General features: G+C 52.7%; 1 protein-coding gene across 1 annotated transcript; it reads left to right on the forward strand.

Moving 5' to 3' along the window:
* Positions 1 to 9,814: 9,814 nt before the first annotated feature.
* SYNDIG1L (synapse differentiation inducing 1 like) lies at positions 9,815 to 13,165 on the forward strand. The gene is made up of 3 exons (XM_056133895.1): positions 9,815 to 10,293; positions 12,522 to 12,662; positions 12,809 to 13,165. The coding sequence occupies exons 1-3, from the start codon at positions 9,892 to 9,894 to the stop codon at positions 12,965 to 12,967; spliced, it is 702 nt and encodes a 233-aa protein (XP_055989870.1). The 5' UTR covers positions 9,815 to 9,891; the 3' UTR covers positions 12,968 to 13,165.
* Positions 13,166 to 16,515: the final 3,350 nt, after the last annotated feature.

The following is a 16,515-nucleotide window of genomic DNA, read 5'->3' on the forward strand; positions in this document are numbered from 1 at the left end:
ACCATATGGGATGCGGGGACTGAATACGGTTCAGCCGCATGGGAGGCAAGTGTCCTACCTGCTGCACTATCTCTCTGGCCCTTCTTTCTTTTCCTTTTTCTCTTTTTGTTTCTGGGTCACAACATTGGTTCCCAGGGGCTCCTCTCAGCTTGATGCCCAGAAGCTGCTCCTGGTGGTGCTTGGAGGACCATGAGGTGCTGTGGATCAGAATGAGGGTCTCCTGAGCACAGAGCAAGCTCTCCAGCCCTTTGAGCTAACTGCCCTGCCCCTTGATTTTTTAAAATTTATTTTTGGTTTGGGGGTCACACTCAGCGATACTCAGGGGTTACTCCTGGCTCTGCACTCAGGAATCAGTCCTGGCGATGCTCTGGGGAACCAGGGGAGATGCTGGGAATCGAACCCAGGTCAGCTGCGTGCAAGGCAAACACCCTACGTTCACAAGTTCCTTTAGATGGCTTTTAAACATCTTCCCAGGCACTTCAAAGGCCTCCACATAATGTGTGAAACAGATTTCATGCAGCCCCTCCCCACATCCCAGCTGCCCCTCCCTCACCCCTGCAGCTAGCTGGACAAGCTGATACTCAGGTCTAGGTCCATAGTGGCTTTGCCCCTCTCCTGCTGTGTAATCCCAGAAAGCCTGCTTAACCTCTCTGAACCTCCATTCCTCCGTGTGTGGAAGAGGATGGATTATTACATGAGATGCTGCATTTGACACATCTGGCGTGGTGCACGAACAAAGGTGCACGGAACAAAGTGAGCACTCAATAAATGGTTGCTGACATGTGCCTGGGTCAGCCATGTGCCTGGGCCACTGAGAGGTACAGTACAGAGGTGTCATTAACAAGTGCCAGGTGTTATTGTTATCCTTTACTCTGAACTTTTCTGTATTTTCGTGCTTAAGTGCTTTGCTAAGACACAGCATATAACTGGATTCATTTGTAACAAAAACCTGGATGTTGTCTTATTTATTTTTTATTTGAAGGCCACACCCAGTGGTGCTCAAGACATTCTTCTGGCTCAGAGATCACTCCTGGTGAGGCTCAGGGTACTATATGGGGTGTTGGGGATCAAACCCAGTTGGCTACATGCAAGGCAAGCCCCTACTCACTCTCCTATCTTTCCAGCCCTATGGAATTTATTTCCTTTAAATGTAAGTTGGGGGGCTGGAGAGATAGCACAGCAGGTAGGGTGTTTGCCTTGCACGCGGCCGACCCGGGTTCGATTCCCAGCATCCTATATAGTCCCCTGAGCACCGCCAGGAGTAACTCCTGAATGCAGAGCCAGGAGTAACCCCTGTGCATCGTCAGGTGTGACCCAAAAAGAAAAAAATTAAAATAAAATAAATAAATGTAAGTTGGGGATGAGGGTTGAGGAGAAGGCTGGAGAGATAGTACAACCGGTAGTGTGTTTGCCTTGCACATGGCCTTCCCAGGTTTGACCCCTGGCGCCCATGTGGTCTCCTAAGCCATGTCAGGAGTAATTCCTGAGCACAGAGCCAGGAGTAAGTCCTGAGCACTGCCGGGTGTGGCCCCAAAACCAAAATAAATAATGTAAATTTGGAAGAGAGATAGTACAGGTATTAATGATGCGCTTATCTGGCATGTGGTCAACCCTGGTTTGAGCCCAGAGTCCCTCAAGTAGTACCAAAGTGACCTCTGACCACAGAACTAGAAATAGTACCTGAGCACTGCTGGGTGTGGCCCAAGACACTCTCCCCTCAAAAAATAATAAAAATAATTTTTTAAGCAAAAGTTGGGGCTGGAGAGCTGAAGTGATAGAACAGTGGATAGGGCATTTGCCTTGCACGCACCTGACCCCAGTTCGATTCCCAGCATCCCATATGGTCCCCTGAGCACCGCCAGGAGTAATTCCTGAGTGCAGAGCCAGGAGTAACCCTGTGCGTTGCCAGATGTGACCCAAAAAGCTAAAACAAAAAAAATAGTTGGGGCTGGAGCAATTGTGCAGTGGATAGGGTACTTGTCTTGCATATAGCTGACCCAGGTTCCATCCCAGCATACCATATGGTGCCCAAGCACAATCAGGAGTAATAGTTGAGTGCAAAGCCACACGTAACCCCTGAGTATCAACAGGTGTGGCCCAAAAAAACAAATAAATAAGTAAAAATATAAATGAAATAAAATTGGGTCCGGAGCAATAGTACAGTGGGTAGGGTGTTTGCCTTGCACATGGCTGACCCAGGTTCGATCCCTGACATCCTATATGGTCCCCCAAGCACCGCCAAGGGAAATTCCTGAGTGCAGAGCCAGGAGTAACCCCTGAGCATTGCTGGGTATGACCCAAAAAGAAAAAAAAATTTAATTTAATATAGCACAGCAGGTAGGGCATTTGCCTTGCATGAGGCCAATCCAAGTTTGATTTTTCCATCCCTCTCGGAGAGCCCGGAAAGCTACCAAGAGTATCCCGCATGCACGGCAGAGCCTGGCAAGCTCCCCATGGCATATTCGATATGCCAAAAACAGTAACAACAAGTCTCACAATGGAGACGATACTGGTGCCCGATCAATGAACAATGGGAGGGCAGTGCTACAGGCACCAGTAATGTCTTCATTCATCCCAGCCCTATAAATTTAATAAAATTAAATTTGGAAAAATTGTCAAATCCCATGGTTGGTCTGTTGCATGTCTGAGGCCCTGGGTTAGATCCCTGGCACCATCAAAAAGACAAAAATTAAATTTAGGGATTCACAAAAAGTCACTGGCTTATAGTGAGGAACTCATGAGTCTGTGACACATACAGACCTATCACCACTCCCTTCACTCGTAGTCCTCATGCCCCTGTACTACCAGAATCGGCTCTCCCTCACTGTAGCTTTGCGTTTCTAGGATTTTCTATACCTGCAATACTACACAAGGTGGCCTCTTTGTCTTTTGATGGGCGGTTTTATTTCATTGACATTCAGTGGTGTTGGATAGAAGTCTGACCTCTTACTGTTTGTTTTCTCCTTATCACACCGTTTCCGTATTCCTGACTCTACTTGTCTCATCTTGGATTCATGCAGCATTCCTGTTCTTTTCCGTGCCCCATCAATTAGCTTCCCGGTCAGAAGCGCCTTTTCTCTCCCTTCAGGCTCCCTCAGCACAGCAGTACCTAGAGGGCAGCTCCTGGACCAGCAGCATCAGTGCCACCTGGGATTTTGTGAGAAATGCCAGTTCTCAGGCCCCAGACCCACCACATAACCCATGACAGTTGATTCCAGTCATCTGGGTGAACAAGCCCTCCAGGGAAGGGCCCAAGACGCTTCCCTCCTGGCAGGCGCAGCAGGCTGAGTGCATGCATAAAGCACCTTAATACAATGAGGAGGGAGTTGATTCACAGCAGGTTCTGTCCTCTTAAGGGTTGCTCTGTTCCCGGTTTGCTTCTCCTCCAGGGGATAGGCCGAAAGAACTTCCTATTGAAAACCCAGATGCGTACTGCAGCCCTGTTCATAATAGATCCTGAATTCCAACTTTTCTCCTCACATCTCCCCTACAGGTACTGTATTTCACCACATAATTGTCATATCCCATGGTTGGTCTGTTGGATGGCAATTTTTCTAAAGTTTCACATAATGGTCACATCCAACTTTGGGGTTGGGGAGGGGCACACCCAGCAATGCTCAGGGGTTACTCATAGCTCTGCACTCAGGGATCACTCCTGGTGGTGCTCACGGGACCATCAAACCCAGGTCAGCTGCATGCAAGGAAAGCACCCTACCCACAGTATTATCTCTCCAGCCCCCCACATTCTACTTTTTTGCCCCCTTCAAAAAAAATTTCTTGGGGGCCAGAGTGATAGTATAGCAGGTAGGGCGTTTGCCCTGCATGCAGCAGACCCGGGTTCAATCCCCGGTATCCCATATGGTTCCCCAAGAAGCGCCAGGAGAAATTCCTGAGCGCAGAGCCAGGATTAACCCCTGAGCATCACTGGTTGTGACTCAAAAAGCAAAAAAAAAAAATTCTCATCTTCAATATAAGGTTGGAGAGATAGTACAGGGGGTAGGGTGCTTCCCTGGCATGCTGGCAATCCAAGTTTGATCCACATATAAGTCCCCTGAGCACAGTCAGGATTTATTCCTGAACACAGAGCAAGGAGTAACCCCTGAGCACCACCAAATGTAGCCCCCAAACCAAACTAAAACCACACACACACACACACACACACACACACACACACACACACACTTAATCACCTGCAGCGATTAAGCGATGAACATGTCAAAGCCTCCCTGGGAAGGCTGGGCTCAGTGTCAGCACCTTTCCATGTTTCCATTTCCTTTGGGAACTGGGCACCTTAACCCATCAATTCCTATTCCCTTGGCACTTCCTCAATGATGCCTCCACATTCCCTCCTCACTCTTCTGGATGTTATTGGCAAGTTTGGTGGGCAGTGAGTTAGTCTGCTCAGCTGGAAAAGAAAGTCATTGCCCAGTTGTAAACCCTCTCTAAACTAATAGTCAAAATAAAAACCTAGAACACCTCCAGCCTGGCCCTTGACAACAAGCTCCATAATTGTACGTTCTTCTGGTAGAATCGCAGGCCCGTGCTGAGCTGAGCTATTGGATATCGAGGCCTACCCTTTCCGTACATTTTCTAGACAGGCAAATGACTTCACTGTACCTGGACTTCTGTGATGCTGAACTCCGGGAGAGGCTGTTCTTTGTAGTGAATTCTGGGGCAGCTTCCTGTCCCTGATCTTAGAGGTGGCAGTATAGTTTTCCACTCCCCTAATAAGGAAAAAAAAATGTCAGGGTCTAGCTCATTCTCAGATCAAAGGGCAACACAAAGGGACTGTAGCCTCACAGCCCCATCTTCTTTCTCTGCCTCCTCCCCGGGGCCAGACCTGCAGCCCTGACGGCAAAACGTAGAGCTACTGCCTCAGCTTCAGAATCCCAGAGAGCTGTGTCCTTCCTCTACAGCAGAGTGTGCACGTGTCCTGCACAACACACATGCATGCATATGCTCACACACATGCATGTACGCCCTCCACAGTCAGTGTGCAGACACACAGGCCCACATGAACAGCAGTTCCACACAGCCCAGGGACACCAGACAGCAGGTGGGCGGGTGGGTGTGAAAACAGCTCTGCTCTGAACACTGGTTCCTTCCTCCAGGGAACAGAGTGAGGCCATCCTAAGCAACAGGCTGAAAGGTCAGGCCAGGCCATGGACAGAGAAGGAGAAACCTGGAGTCTATTACTACCTTTCCTCCGACCCGGTCGAGACTGATCAGATCTGCAAACTTATAGAATGATCCAGCAGCCTAAGGAGGGATCATGACTTATTAGAGAACCTTGGCTAGTGGGCTAGTGTGATAGCCCATACTTGGGTTGCATTATGCAACTGGAGTTGTGTGTGTGTGTGTGTGTGTGTGTGTGTGTGTCTGTCTGTCTGTCTGTCTGTCTGTACCAGGGATATGCAGGAAAGCTGGTGATCGAGGCTTTGATGCTGTGTTTTAACTGCCAAACCCAGGATCCCCATGGATTCAGGTGGTTTTAAATTGATCTTAGATCATTTGACTCAGAAGAAATATAGGCACTTAATTTCTCCCCCAGTTGAAGTGTTGCACATGTTCATGGTAGAAGGGAAATGTAGAAAATGGATAAAACATAATTTAAAACAGAAAATGAAAAGCACCTGGGCTCACCAGCCTGGAGATAATCGCTGTTGACATTTCAACAGAGTGGAGATTAGGAGCGCACTGTGTGCTTGCCTTCCTGATCCCCAAATCGTGGGCGGTGAGCACTTTCTCAGGTGTTCCTCTTCTCAGGAACGGCTTGTTCGATGGCTTGTCCCACTGCCCCTTCCTGGCTTTTCTGTGTGGTGCTGTTCCCCCAACTGAGCGTGGACGCGGCTTCCCGTTTGTCCTTATCATGGAGCTCTAGGATTGCTCATCTGTGTGTGCTCTGAGAAGCACTTCAACAGGCAGAGCATGTGTCATCCAGCCCAGCTGGAAGTTAGGATCCAGACGCTCCTCTAAGGGTCCTATGACCACAAGCAGGAAAGTGGGCTGGGACAAGGACGGAACATATGCCCCTACTCTGGGATTTCGAGTTTGGGGGCTGATTCCTGGTCGCAAGCAGGGAGGTGGCTCTTTCCTCCTCCTGGGGAATTGAGCAGTTGGCTTTCAAGGCCTCCTGGAGAGTGGGGGCGTCCAGGGGAATCAGATACACCCATCTGCTCTGAGGACCCTGGAGATGGCTTCCTTGCACCCCCACCCCTGCTGGAAGGTCTCTGCTGACCTCTGCCCACAAGCTCTGCCTGCAACAGGAACCCTGGAAAGCTGGGGGGGTGAGGGGAGAGAAGAATCTCACTTGTCTGGGATGCTGGAGGCTTTGGATCAGGGATTGTTAGGGCCATTGTAGGACCCCTGGGCCTCTTGATCCAATTCCTCTTGCTACAGTTTGCCTTGCACACGGCCAACCCGGGTTTGATTCCTCTGTCCCTCTCGGAGAGCCTGGCAAGCTACCGAGAGTATCCCGCCCGCATGGCAGAGCCTGGCGAACTCCGCATGGCATATTCGATATGCCAAAAACAGTAACAACAAGTCTCACAATGGAGACATTACTGGTGCCTCCTCGAGCAAATTGATGAACAACGGGAGGACAGTGCTACAGTGCTACAGATGGGAAAGCTGAGACTCCAGGTAAACGGAAAGTCAACAGAGAGACTGCAAAGGTAGTATGGGGTTAGGACACTTGAATGTGGCCGACCTTGGTCAGTCCCGCAAACACCACCAGGAGCAATCCTGAGCACAGAGCTAGTAGTAGCCCCTGGGCATTCGAGTCATACTCAAGCAGGTGTGACCCAAAAACCCAAGGTGGGGGAAATGTGAGCGGCAGGTTGGGAATGTGCCTCAGTGGTAGGGCATTTGCCTTGAATGCAGCCAACCAGGTTCAATCCCCGGCATCCCATATGGTCCCCCAAGCCTGCCAAGAGTGATTCTTGAGTGTAGAGCCAGGAGTAACTCCTGAGCATCACCAGGTGTGACCCAGAAACAAAAAAAATAGAACAATGAAGTGTAATGGAAGGTGGCTCAGACATGAAAGCCCCGTGTAGCTCGCCCCTTGTGATGGTACAGTCACTCACCCTTCTGCCCTTCACACTGGCTGCAGTGCCCACTGGGATCACACACTTAGCTGCTCACACTCTGTGCAGTTCCCAGACCCTTGGTTGCACTGTGGTAAAGACCATACTCTCTCCATGGGGGGAGATGCAAGTCCCCCCCAAAAAAACTGCATTGTTTTTTGTGGATTGTGCATGGGCATGGAGGGGGGGGCGGTACGGGGAATGCCAGGGATCGACCTCACATTAACCAAGCTCTTCTCAGAACCTTGGCTCTGGATTTTTTTTTTTTTTTTTGCTTTTGGGCTGGAGTGATAGCACAGTGGTAGGGCATTTGCCTTGCCTTGCATGCGGCCAGCCTGGCCGACCCAAGTTCAATTCCTCCACCCCTCTCAGAGAGCCCGCAAGCTACCGAGAGTATCTCGCCCGCATGGCAAAGCCTGGCAAGCTACCCATGACATATTCAATATGCCAAGCACAGTAACAAGTCTCACAATGGAGACATTACTGGGCCCACTTGAGCAAATCAATGAACAACGGGAGGACAGTGCACAGTGCTTTTGGGGTCACACCTGGCAATGCACAGGGGTTAATCCTGGCTTTGCACTCAGGAATTAGTCCTGGCAGTGCTCAGGGAACCATAGAGGATGCTGGGAATCGAACCTGGGTCGGCCACATGCAAGGCAAACACCCTACCTGCTGTGCTATCACTGTGGACTCTTGATGGGGAGCGGGACTGTGGAGGGATGAGATAAACCAGGCCCATAGCTGACATCTCTCCCCACTCCTTCCCCTTACCTCTGGGAGGAGCCAGTGTGGCCCTTTTAGGTTTGCTCACGGCAGTCCTCATCCCCAGCCTGCATGGAGGTATCTCAGCCAAATGGGTATCTCAGCCATTCCTTTGGGTGCTCTCAGCACCCTGGGGGTGGGCGGGCGGGGGTTATCCTCTGCAGGATTCAGCAAAGCCAGCAGGGCAGGGAAACAAGCCAGCAGCATGCAGGCCAGGACTGACTCCCATCCTGGGGCCCAGGTGATGCCCCAATAGCTTCCAGCTCGGTGATGAGCCTGGGGCAGGCAGGGGTGAGGGGTGAAAAGCGCCTCATCTGCCTGCCCCTCCTCTCGTGCCCCACTTCTACCTGCCAGGCCCCACAGTCCCCAACCTCCAGTCTGCCAGCCCTGAGTCCATGATGCTCCCAGGAGCCCAGGAGCTGTAGGGGGACTCTGTGGGTTGCAAGAGGTAAAGTCAGCCTCACCCCTCCTTGCTTGCTGCTGGGGTTGCACCATTTGGCCTGAGCACACATGGGGACTCCCCAAATCAGGGGAAATTAGCCTGAAGTATAGGAAATGCAGGCGGCTGTGTGCATATGATGGGTACAGGGGTCCCATCCCACCCTAGATCAACTCCTCCCTCAACCTAGTCACCCTCTTGACCATAGGCCCTCTCTCTGTCTCCAAAAAACTTTTCCAATGTGCTCCAGCCCCTGCCACTGAGTCCCAGGAATGCTCCATGTACACGACATCATGGCAAAGCCTCTGCTGGGGGCTGGAGCCATAGTACAGTGGGTTTGCCTTGCACGCGGCTGACCCAAGTTCAATCCCTGGCATCCCATATGGTCCCCAAAGCACCGCCAGGAATAAGTAACTCCTGAGTGCAAAGCCAGGAGAAAACCCTGAGCATCTCTGGGTGTGACCCAAAAAGGAAAAAGCCTCTGCTGGAGTCACAGACACCCCACCTTCTCCCTGTCTCTCCCTAACTAAGGCTTTAGAACTAGCTCTAAGCCTGTCAGCCCCTCTGAGACCCCAGAAGCTGGCTTAGACCTCAGAGAGGCTGGGGCCGGGGCGATAGTATAGCCGGTAGTGCACTTGCCTTGCACGTGGCCACCCCAGGTTCTATCCCTGACATTCCCTTTGCCCCGCCAGGCGTGATCTTTGAGCACAGATCCAGGAATTATCCCTAAGCACCACTAGGAGTAAGACCCTCTTAAAAAAGACCTCAGAGGGACTCTAGTTCTGTCCCCTCCCCGTATCCCTATCCCTGTGGGCCCTAGAGCCGTCACACCTCCTCCAGTCTCGGTCTCCTCTCTGTCCTCCTATCCTCCCGCCTCCGCATGAGTGTGCTCCCCCTCATCCCCAGAACACAGCCCCCAAGCCTTACACCCCAAATTCTTTTTTTTTAGCTGATGTATTTTTTTAAATTTTTATTAGTGAGACACCATGAGGTACAGTTGTAGACTTACAGATTTTTGTGCTTGGGTTTCAATTATACAATGATCAAATACCCATCCCTCCACCGGTGCCCATTTCCCACCACCACGGATCCCAGTATCCCTCCCACCCCCCACCCACTCCCATTCCACCCTGCCTCTGTAACAGGGCATTCCCTTTTGTTCTCTCTCTCCTCTTGGGTGTTGTGGTTTGCAAAAGAGACATTGATACACCCCAAATTCTTACACCCCCTGCTCTGTTCTCCCCTGGGGCAGGCATCTTCACACCGTGAGTTCTCAGAAGACAAAGCAGCTCCTCCTCCTCCTCCTGCGGCTGGCCCCTGCCTGCCTGGTGTGTGGACAGGCCACGTGAATGACTGGCACTCTGAGGTCACCATCACCACCACCTGCAGCTGCACCAAGGACATCAAGGACGCACAGAGAGCACTGGGCAGCTCGAGGCTGGCCCAGGGGCATCAGCAGTTTGAGCCCCACCAGCCCGCAGAGCCCGCTCTTGTCACCGCTTCCAACCCTGCTTCCAGCTGGTCTGCGTGTCTGTCCACGCGGGCTCTCTGAAGACCACTCAGCCGTTCCCTGCGTCCCTCCCCCGAGCAGCTCCTGGAACCATGGAGAGTCTGAGTGAACTGGAGAACCCACTGCTGCCTCAGGGCACCTACCCCTACCCTGAGGCTTCGCCAGGCTGGCCGTGCCAGGAGAAGCTCTATTCCTACCTCCTGGGGGGCGCCGGTCCTGCGCGCGCCCACCAGTTCCTGGACCCAGGGTCCCTGCAGCTGGCCGTGGAGGCCTGGTACAGACCCAGCTGCCTCCTGGGGAAGGACAAGGCCAAGGAGCCCAGGGCTGGCAGCTGCGAAACCAGTTTCACAGAGAGCACAGAGCCCCAGGCCGGGCCCTTGGAGCGGGCGGCAGGAGCTGACCAAGAGGAAGAAGAGGAGGTCGCCATCCAGACAGTGTCCTACGGGGTTCAAGAGGAACTGCAGGGTCAGGAAGATGAGCAGGGAGAGGAGGAGGTGAGTGCATGCTACCATGTTAATCCCCAGCGCCACATGGTGCCTGCCACCACCATCCCACCCCCAGCACCGCCAGGACTCAGTCCTGAGCACTGTCACTGATAGGTGTGGCCACCAAACCCAAAAACACAGAGTAAAAATGGGCTGGGGAGATAATAAAGCAGATAGGGTGCTTGCAAGGCAAGCACTTGGGTTCGATGCCCAGCATCCTATATGGTCTCCCAATATACCGCCAAGAGCGATTCCTGAGTGCAGAGTCAAGAGGAAGCCCTGAGCACTGCCAGGTGTGCACCCACCCAAAAAAATGGAAATAAAATGCATATTCCTGAACCCATACTCTAAATGTTGAGCTCTAGCAGGTCTAGATTAGGGCCCCGAAATCTGATGTTACTGAAAATCCTGCATTTCTGACACAGATATTATATACACTTGAAAAAACACAGAGAGAGGCCGGATAGTACAGCAGGTAGGGTGTTTGCCTTGCACATTGCTGACCCAGGTTCGATCCCTGGCATCCCCTATATTCCCCCCAAGCACCACCAGGAGTGATTCCTGAGTGCAGAGCCAGTAGTAACCCCTGAGCAATACTGGGTGTGACCCAAAAAGAGAGAAGAAGAAAAGAAGAAGAAGGAGAAGGAGAAGAAACACAGATAGTCTATATTTTTAAAAACTAGTGTAAATTGACTAGTTTTTTTTAAAAGCATGGATCTTTCCTGACTTATTTTTATATGTGTGAAGTAAAATAGTTTTACTTAGGGAATATGAGCAGAGAGAGAAAACCATAAAACAAAGAGAAATTTGGTAAGCCAGCCTGGGGGTACAGGGATTCCAAAATGGAGTGTGCCCCTATTCTTGTTTTCCTTTTTCCCCAGCTTTATTGAGTAATTTTCCGTTGATACATAAAATTGGTTAAACTTAAGGTGATTAAGGTGATGTGGTTATGTACATATTGTAATTACCACAATATGTTATGAAGATATCCTTCTCTACAAAAATTAAATATCAGGGCCAGATAGGTAGTAAAGCAGGTAGGATACTTGACTTGCCTGCAGCCAAGCTGAGTTTGATCCTCAGTACCCCATCTGGTCCCCCGAGCACTTCCAGGAGTGATCCCTGAGCATAGAGCTAGGAGTAAGCCCTGAGTACTGCTGGGTGTGGATCTCCCCCGACAAAAAAGACTTTGAGTCGATGCATAGATGCATATAGACAATTATATAGACTATATATATATATATATACACACACATATATATCTCCTTCCACATATGTACACACATACACTGTGGAATATTATTCAGCCATACAAATTAATGACCTCTTGCTATTTACAAGATTAAGCTTGATGCATCATGCTAAGAGAAATAAGTCAGAGATATAAAGACAAAAGTTATGTAGTGAAATAAGGAGGATCTCACTTGTGTGTAGACTCTAAAATGGCCAAGTTCAGAGAGACCAAATGGATCTATAATCACCATTATTCGTTGCCATTGTTGCAGTGAAAACATTTAAGATCTACTCTCCTAGAACGTTCACGTGATAATATGGTACTGCTTACTACAAACCCCACGGGAGAGAGAGTACAGCAGGCAACACACTTGCCTTGCATGCCTTGCATGCAGCCAGCCATATTCAATCTCTGGCACCACACATGGTTCCCTGAACACCACCAAGAGTGATCCCTGAGCACAGAGCCAGGTATGGCCCAAGCCACCCCATTCTAAATGAGCACCACAACTACCCGTTATATCCCAAACTGGAAGTTTGTCCTCTTAATCACTACCTCCCCTCAATCCTTGCAATAACCAATCTGTTACTGAGCTCAGCTTTATCAAATGTTATCTATAGATGTAGCTCACGGTGATTCAATTTAAAAAGAAATATTATTAATAGATAAGGGCTAGAGCGATAGCACAGCGGGTAGGGTGTTTGCCTTTAATGTGGCCGACCAGCTGACCCGAGTTCGATTCCTCCGCCTTCGATTCCTCCGCCCCTCTCGGAGAGCCCCACAAGCTACCAAGTGCATCTTGCCCGCACGGCAAAGCCTGGCAAGATACTCATAACATACTCGATATGCCAAACACAGTAACAAGTCTCACAATGTTACTGGGCCCGCTCGAGCAACTCGATGACAGTGACAGTGACAAAAATAGATATATTGTCTATATCTATTCAAGCCCTCCATTGTGGGATCGTGGGCCGGCCCACAGAACCCCACTCCTTTTTTGCAGAGTGATGTGACCTCCACCGAGAGCGAGAGTGAAGACAACTTTCTGACACTGCCCCCCAGGGACCACCTGGGCCTCACCATCTTCTCCATGCTCTGCTGCTTCTGGCCACTGGGGATTGCTGCCTTCTACTTCTCCCAGGGGGTAAGAGCTCCTGGGGGCTGCACACTGGCTATATCCCCCCCACACACACACACACAAACACATACACACACTGAAGGGCAGCACAGCTCTGGGGTCCCTGGCTGGGCATAAGGTGCTCACTGCCATCACAATGTCTCTCTCCCCAGACCAGCAAGGCCATCTCCAAGGGGGACTTCCGGCTGGCCAGCACCACCTCCCGCCGGGCGCTCTTCCTGGCCATGCTCTCCATCGCGGTGGGAGCCGGACTCTACGTGGCTGTGGTGGTGGCCCTGGCAGCTTACATGTCGCAGAACGGTCATGGCTAGTGGGCCCAGGAGCTGGCATCCGATTCCCCTGCTCCCCGGGCCTTGGGCTTGCAGATGCTCCAGGAGCCCCTGAAGACCACCCCTGAGGGTGCCTTGTTGGGGGGGCCTGCAGGCTTCCCATCACCTCATCTTACCCATGTCCCCCAGTTCTGGGGCCAGGCAAGGGGTCACCGCTTCCCCACTGGACTATGCTGGGAAGCAGGACACCCAGCAGGGCACCCCCGCATGCCCCCTCTGGCTGGAGGCCAGCTGGGAGCTCAGCCATTCACTAGAGGGGCTTCTGTCTGCCGGGAGCCTACCACCCAACTCTGCCCAACCCCTCTACACAGCAAAGGAGCAGCTCAGAGATGGGGGTAGGGTGCTGCGGTCAGGGCACCTGACCCAGGGCTTCTGGTCCAGAGGTGTCTCCACCCTGGGTACAGTTGAGTTTGCCCAGATCCTCTCTCTGGCCCCCTGATGCCCAGACCCCAGCCAGGTAGAAGGGCTCCCTGGTTCCTTCTGCAAGAGGCTGGCCTCTCCTGTGGGCACAGAGAAGCTTCTAGAGATACAAGAGGCATCTCGGGCTAGAGACTGCAGGAGTGCGAGGCAGATGCAAAGACAGAGGCTGTGGGACTGCTAGACTCTGGGACTCCCGTGCCCTGTCCCCTGCCCACGGCAACCTTTGCTGCACTCACCTCACGGCCCTGAGCTGTCACCTCCCAGGTAGAGGGTGTCACCAGCCCAGCCACGGAGGAGGGGCCTGACACCTGGCACTGGGGAGCTGCGGTGAGTTCCAGATGAGGACAGGGACACTGGACTGAGCTTGACCGAGCCACTGCGCAAGCAGCTGTGCTAAGGACACGTCCTCGAGGAGGCCTCCCTGGGGGACAGCGCTGACCTAAGGGGGTAGGTTTCCTAGAAGCCTTTGTGTCCTGAGCGAAACGACAGCCATCCTCGGGGCCTGGTGGCAGGCCAGGTGTCCTACTGGAACCAACCTGAGTTTGATCCAGTCCTCGCTGGGTGCGTCAGAGACTCCGACTGGATAACTTCGAAGACCAGTGATGCCCTCCCACCTCTGAAAGCTGCGTGGTTAGTGCTGGGGGGGTGGGGGGGAGTTCCGGAGCTCCAGAACTCTATCACTGACATCCCACTCAGAGCTGCTGTCAAACCCCCAGTCACAGGAACACTCAGAATTTCAGAGGCGTCACTGTGGGCGACAGGACAGGCCCGTGGGGCCCCAGCTGGGGAACCCTGTTCTCTGCTCCTTGTCCTCCTGCTTTGGTCCTGGTGGTGGACCCAAACACCAAGAAGGATTCACCCAGCACCCCAGACCCCCTTCACCCCTACCTCCTCTGAAGCTCCCCAGGCCCAGGGCAGTATTTTAACATCCTAATAGTGTATATATTCCCTTTAATAAACCTTTCTGTAACATCTGGTGCCCTCTGGCTCTTCCTTCCTTCCTTCCTTTCATTCTTCCTTCCTCCTTTCTATCCTTTCATCCTTCTTTTATCCTTCCTTCCTTCCTTCTATCCTTTCATCCTTCTTTCATCCTTCCATCCTTCCTTCCTTCCTTCATTCCTTCCTTCCCTTTTTCTTGTTGGAGGACTCTCCAAGCAGTGCTCCGGAGACCAGGGGCTCTTCCTGGTGCTCATGGCCAGCCAGGCCAGCAGTGCAGAACAATGGCCTGAGGAAATGGTGCTGCTCGGGCCCTGCTGTGCCTGCAAACACCAGAGCCAGCCCCCAGCAGTGCTCAGGGGAGCTGCACCTGGAATTCTTGGGGACATGGGGCATGCAGTGCTGGGGTCACACCCTATAACCCCTGACTGTCTCCCTGGCTCCTCTGGGCCTCTTTCTGTCCTCCCCACTTCCTCCTTTTCTTCTCCGAGACCCACCACCCTCCCCATGTCATGGTCCGGCAGCCTTCTTAGGGGACAAAGAGACAAAGAGCAGAGTGATAGGAGAGTGAGTAGGGCACTTCCCTGCTCATGGCCAATCCAGATTCTATCCCTGACACCCTGCAGTATGCCCTGAGTGAGTACTGCTAGGAGTGATCTCAGGAGTAACCCCTGAGCATCACTGGATATGGCCCCAAACCCACCCCCTAAAACAAACAGAGCTACCTCTGATCTGGGTCTGTGTGGGCAGGGGGCTAGAGGCCCCAGGGGCCCTGGGTGATGGGGTGTCTGTGTGGGGGGCACACAGGGACACCTGCAGAAAAAGCCCTTCTGAGCCTTAGAGCCTTAGAGCCTGGGAGTCATGAGTCCTGTGACCCACAGAGCTGCCAGGAGTTCTGAGGATTAAAAAACGCAGGGTCAGAGTCCCGAGGGAGCCCCACTTCCCTGAGGCTGCTCTCGGCTCCCTCCTGGCTCCCAGACGTCTGCCTGCAGGGTCTGAATCCTAAGCCACAGTCCCTCTCTGTCCATCTGGTCTCTGTGCTGCACGACCAGGAGGTGGCCTCAAACCAGGCGTCTGTCCGCAAGGCACCCCTGAGCCAGGCCGGGAGATGCTCCAAGGGCTGGAGCGTCCCGCAGGCAACTGGCCTGTGGGAGCCTCGGGTTCCCATCCCTGGCACCAACATATGCCCCCAAAACACATTTGTGTACCGCCCCCCCCAAGAAAAGACAGCTCTGCATATACAAGCACGTGCGGGGGGAGAAAGGGGACCAGCCCCGAGACAGAGATGTCCATGGACATCAGGAGGGGTTGCTCCGGGTGAACTGAGGAAGAGGAGGTGGGCAGGCTGCCACGCCGGGCTGAGAGACAACGGCCACTGAGCTCATTAACTAAGCAGGAACACGGGGCTGAGCTGCGTATCCCGGATCATCATGGAACGCGCCTTTCTGAAAGAGAGGTGATGGAGGGTTCGGGGGTCCCCGCTCGGGGGCTTTCTCCAATGGGGTAAGCCCAAGGGGACTTGAGGCTTGACCCCAGCCCTGCCTGTTCTGTGGCCCCATCCCACTGTCTCCCCGACTCCGGGCTGTGCTCACCCTCCTGTGCTCACCCTCCTGTCCAGTTCCCACCTTTATCTCTGACACCCCCACCCTCCTTCCTAGGACAGAAAAGGGGGCTTGGGAACTGCTGTGGCCGCAGGAGGATGAAGGCCTCATTCCCTGGGCATTCTGCAGCCGCCATGCCTGCCACACAGCAGCAGACCCATGGATGCCATCTTAACCCCTGGCATGTACCTGTACACCCAAGGCTGCCTCCTGGAAACTCCTGCCCACAGGTAGGACAAGTCATAGGCATCAGAGAGCTCCCAGCCCTGGTAGCAGACACCAGCCAGTCCCAAATAGGGGCAGCTGGACAAGCCCCAGATTTCCTGCCCGAGGGATATGAGAAGCTCCAGGATTCCCCAGAAGGGTTGAGCTTCATGTGCTAAGGCAGCCCTTTCTGTGAGGCATGTTCCCCCGGAGACCAACTGCCTTGCTCTTCATCTTCTTCCTCTGTTTCCTAAGAGCCAATAACTAAAGTCTGTCTGCACCTGGAGCCAGAGCAATAATACAGCAGGGAGGGTGCTTTGCCGTGCACACACCAACTCAGGTTTGATCCCCAGAGCCCCATATGGTCCC

Source organism: Sorex fumeus, unplaced genomic scaffold (genome assembly GCF_029834395.1).
Source record: "Sorex fumeus unplaced genomic scaffold, SorFum_2.1 ptg000098l, whole genome shotgun sequence".
NCBI lineage: Eukaryota > Metazoa > Chordata > Mammalia > Eulipotyphla > Soricidae > Sorex > Sorex fumeus.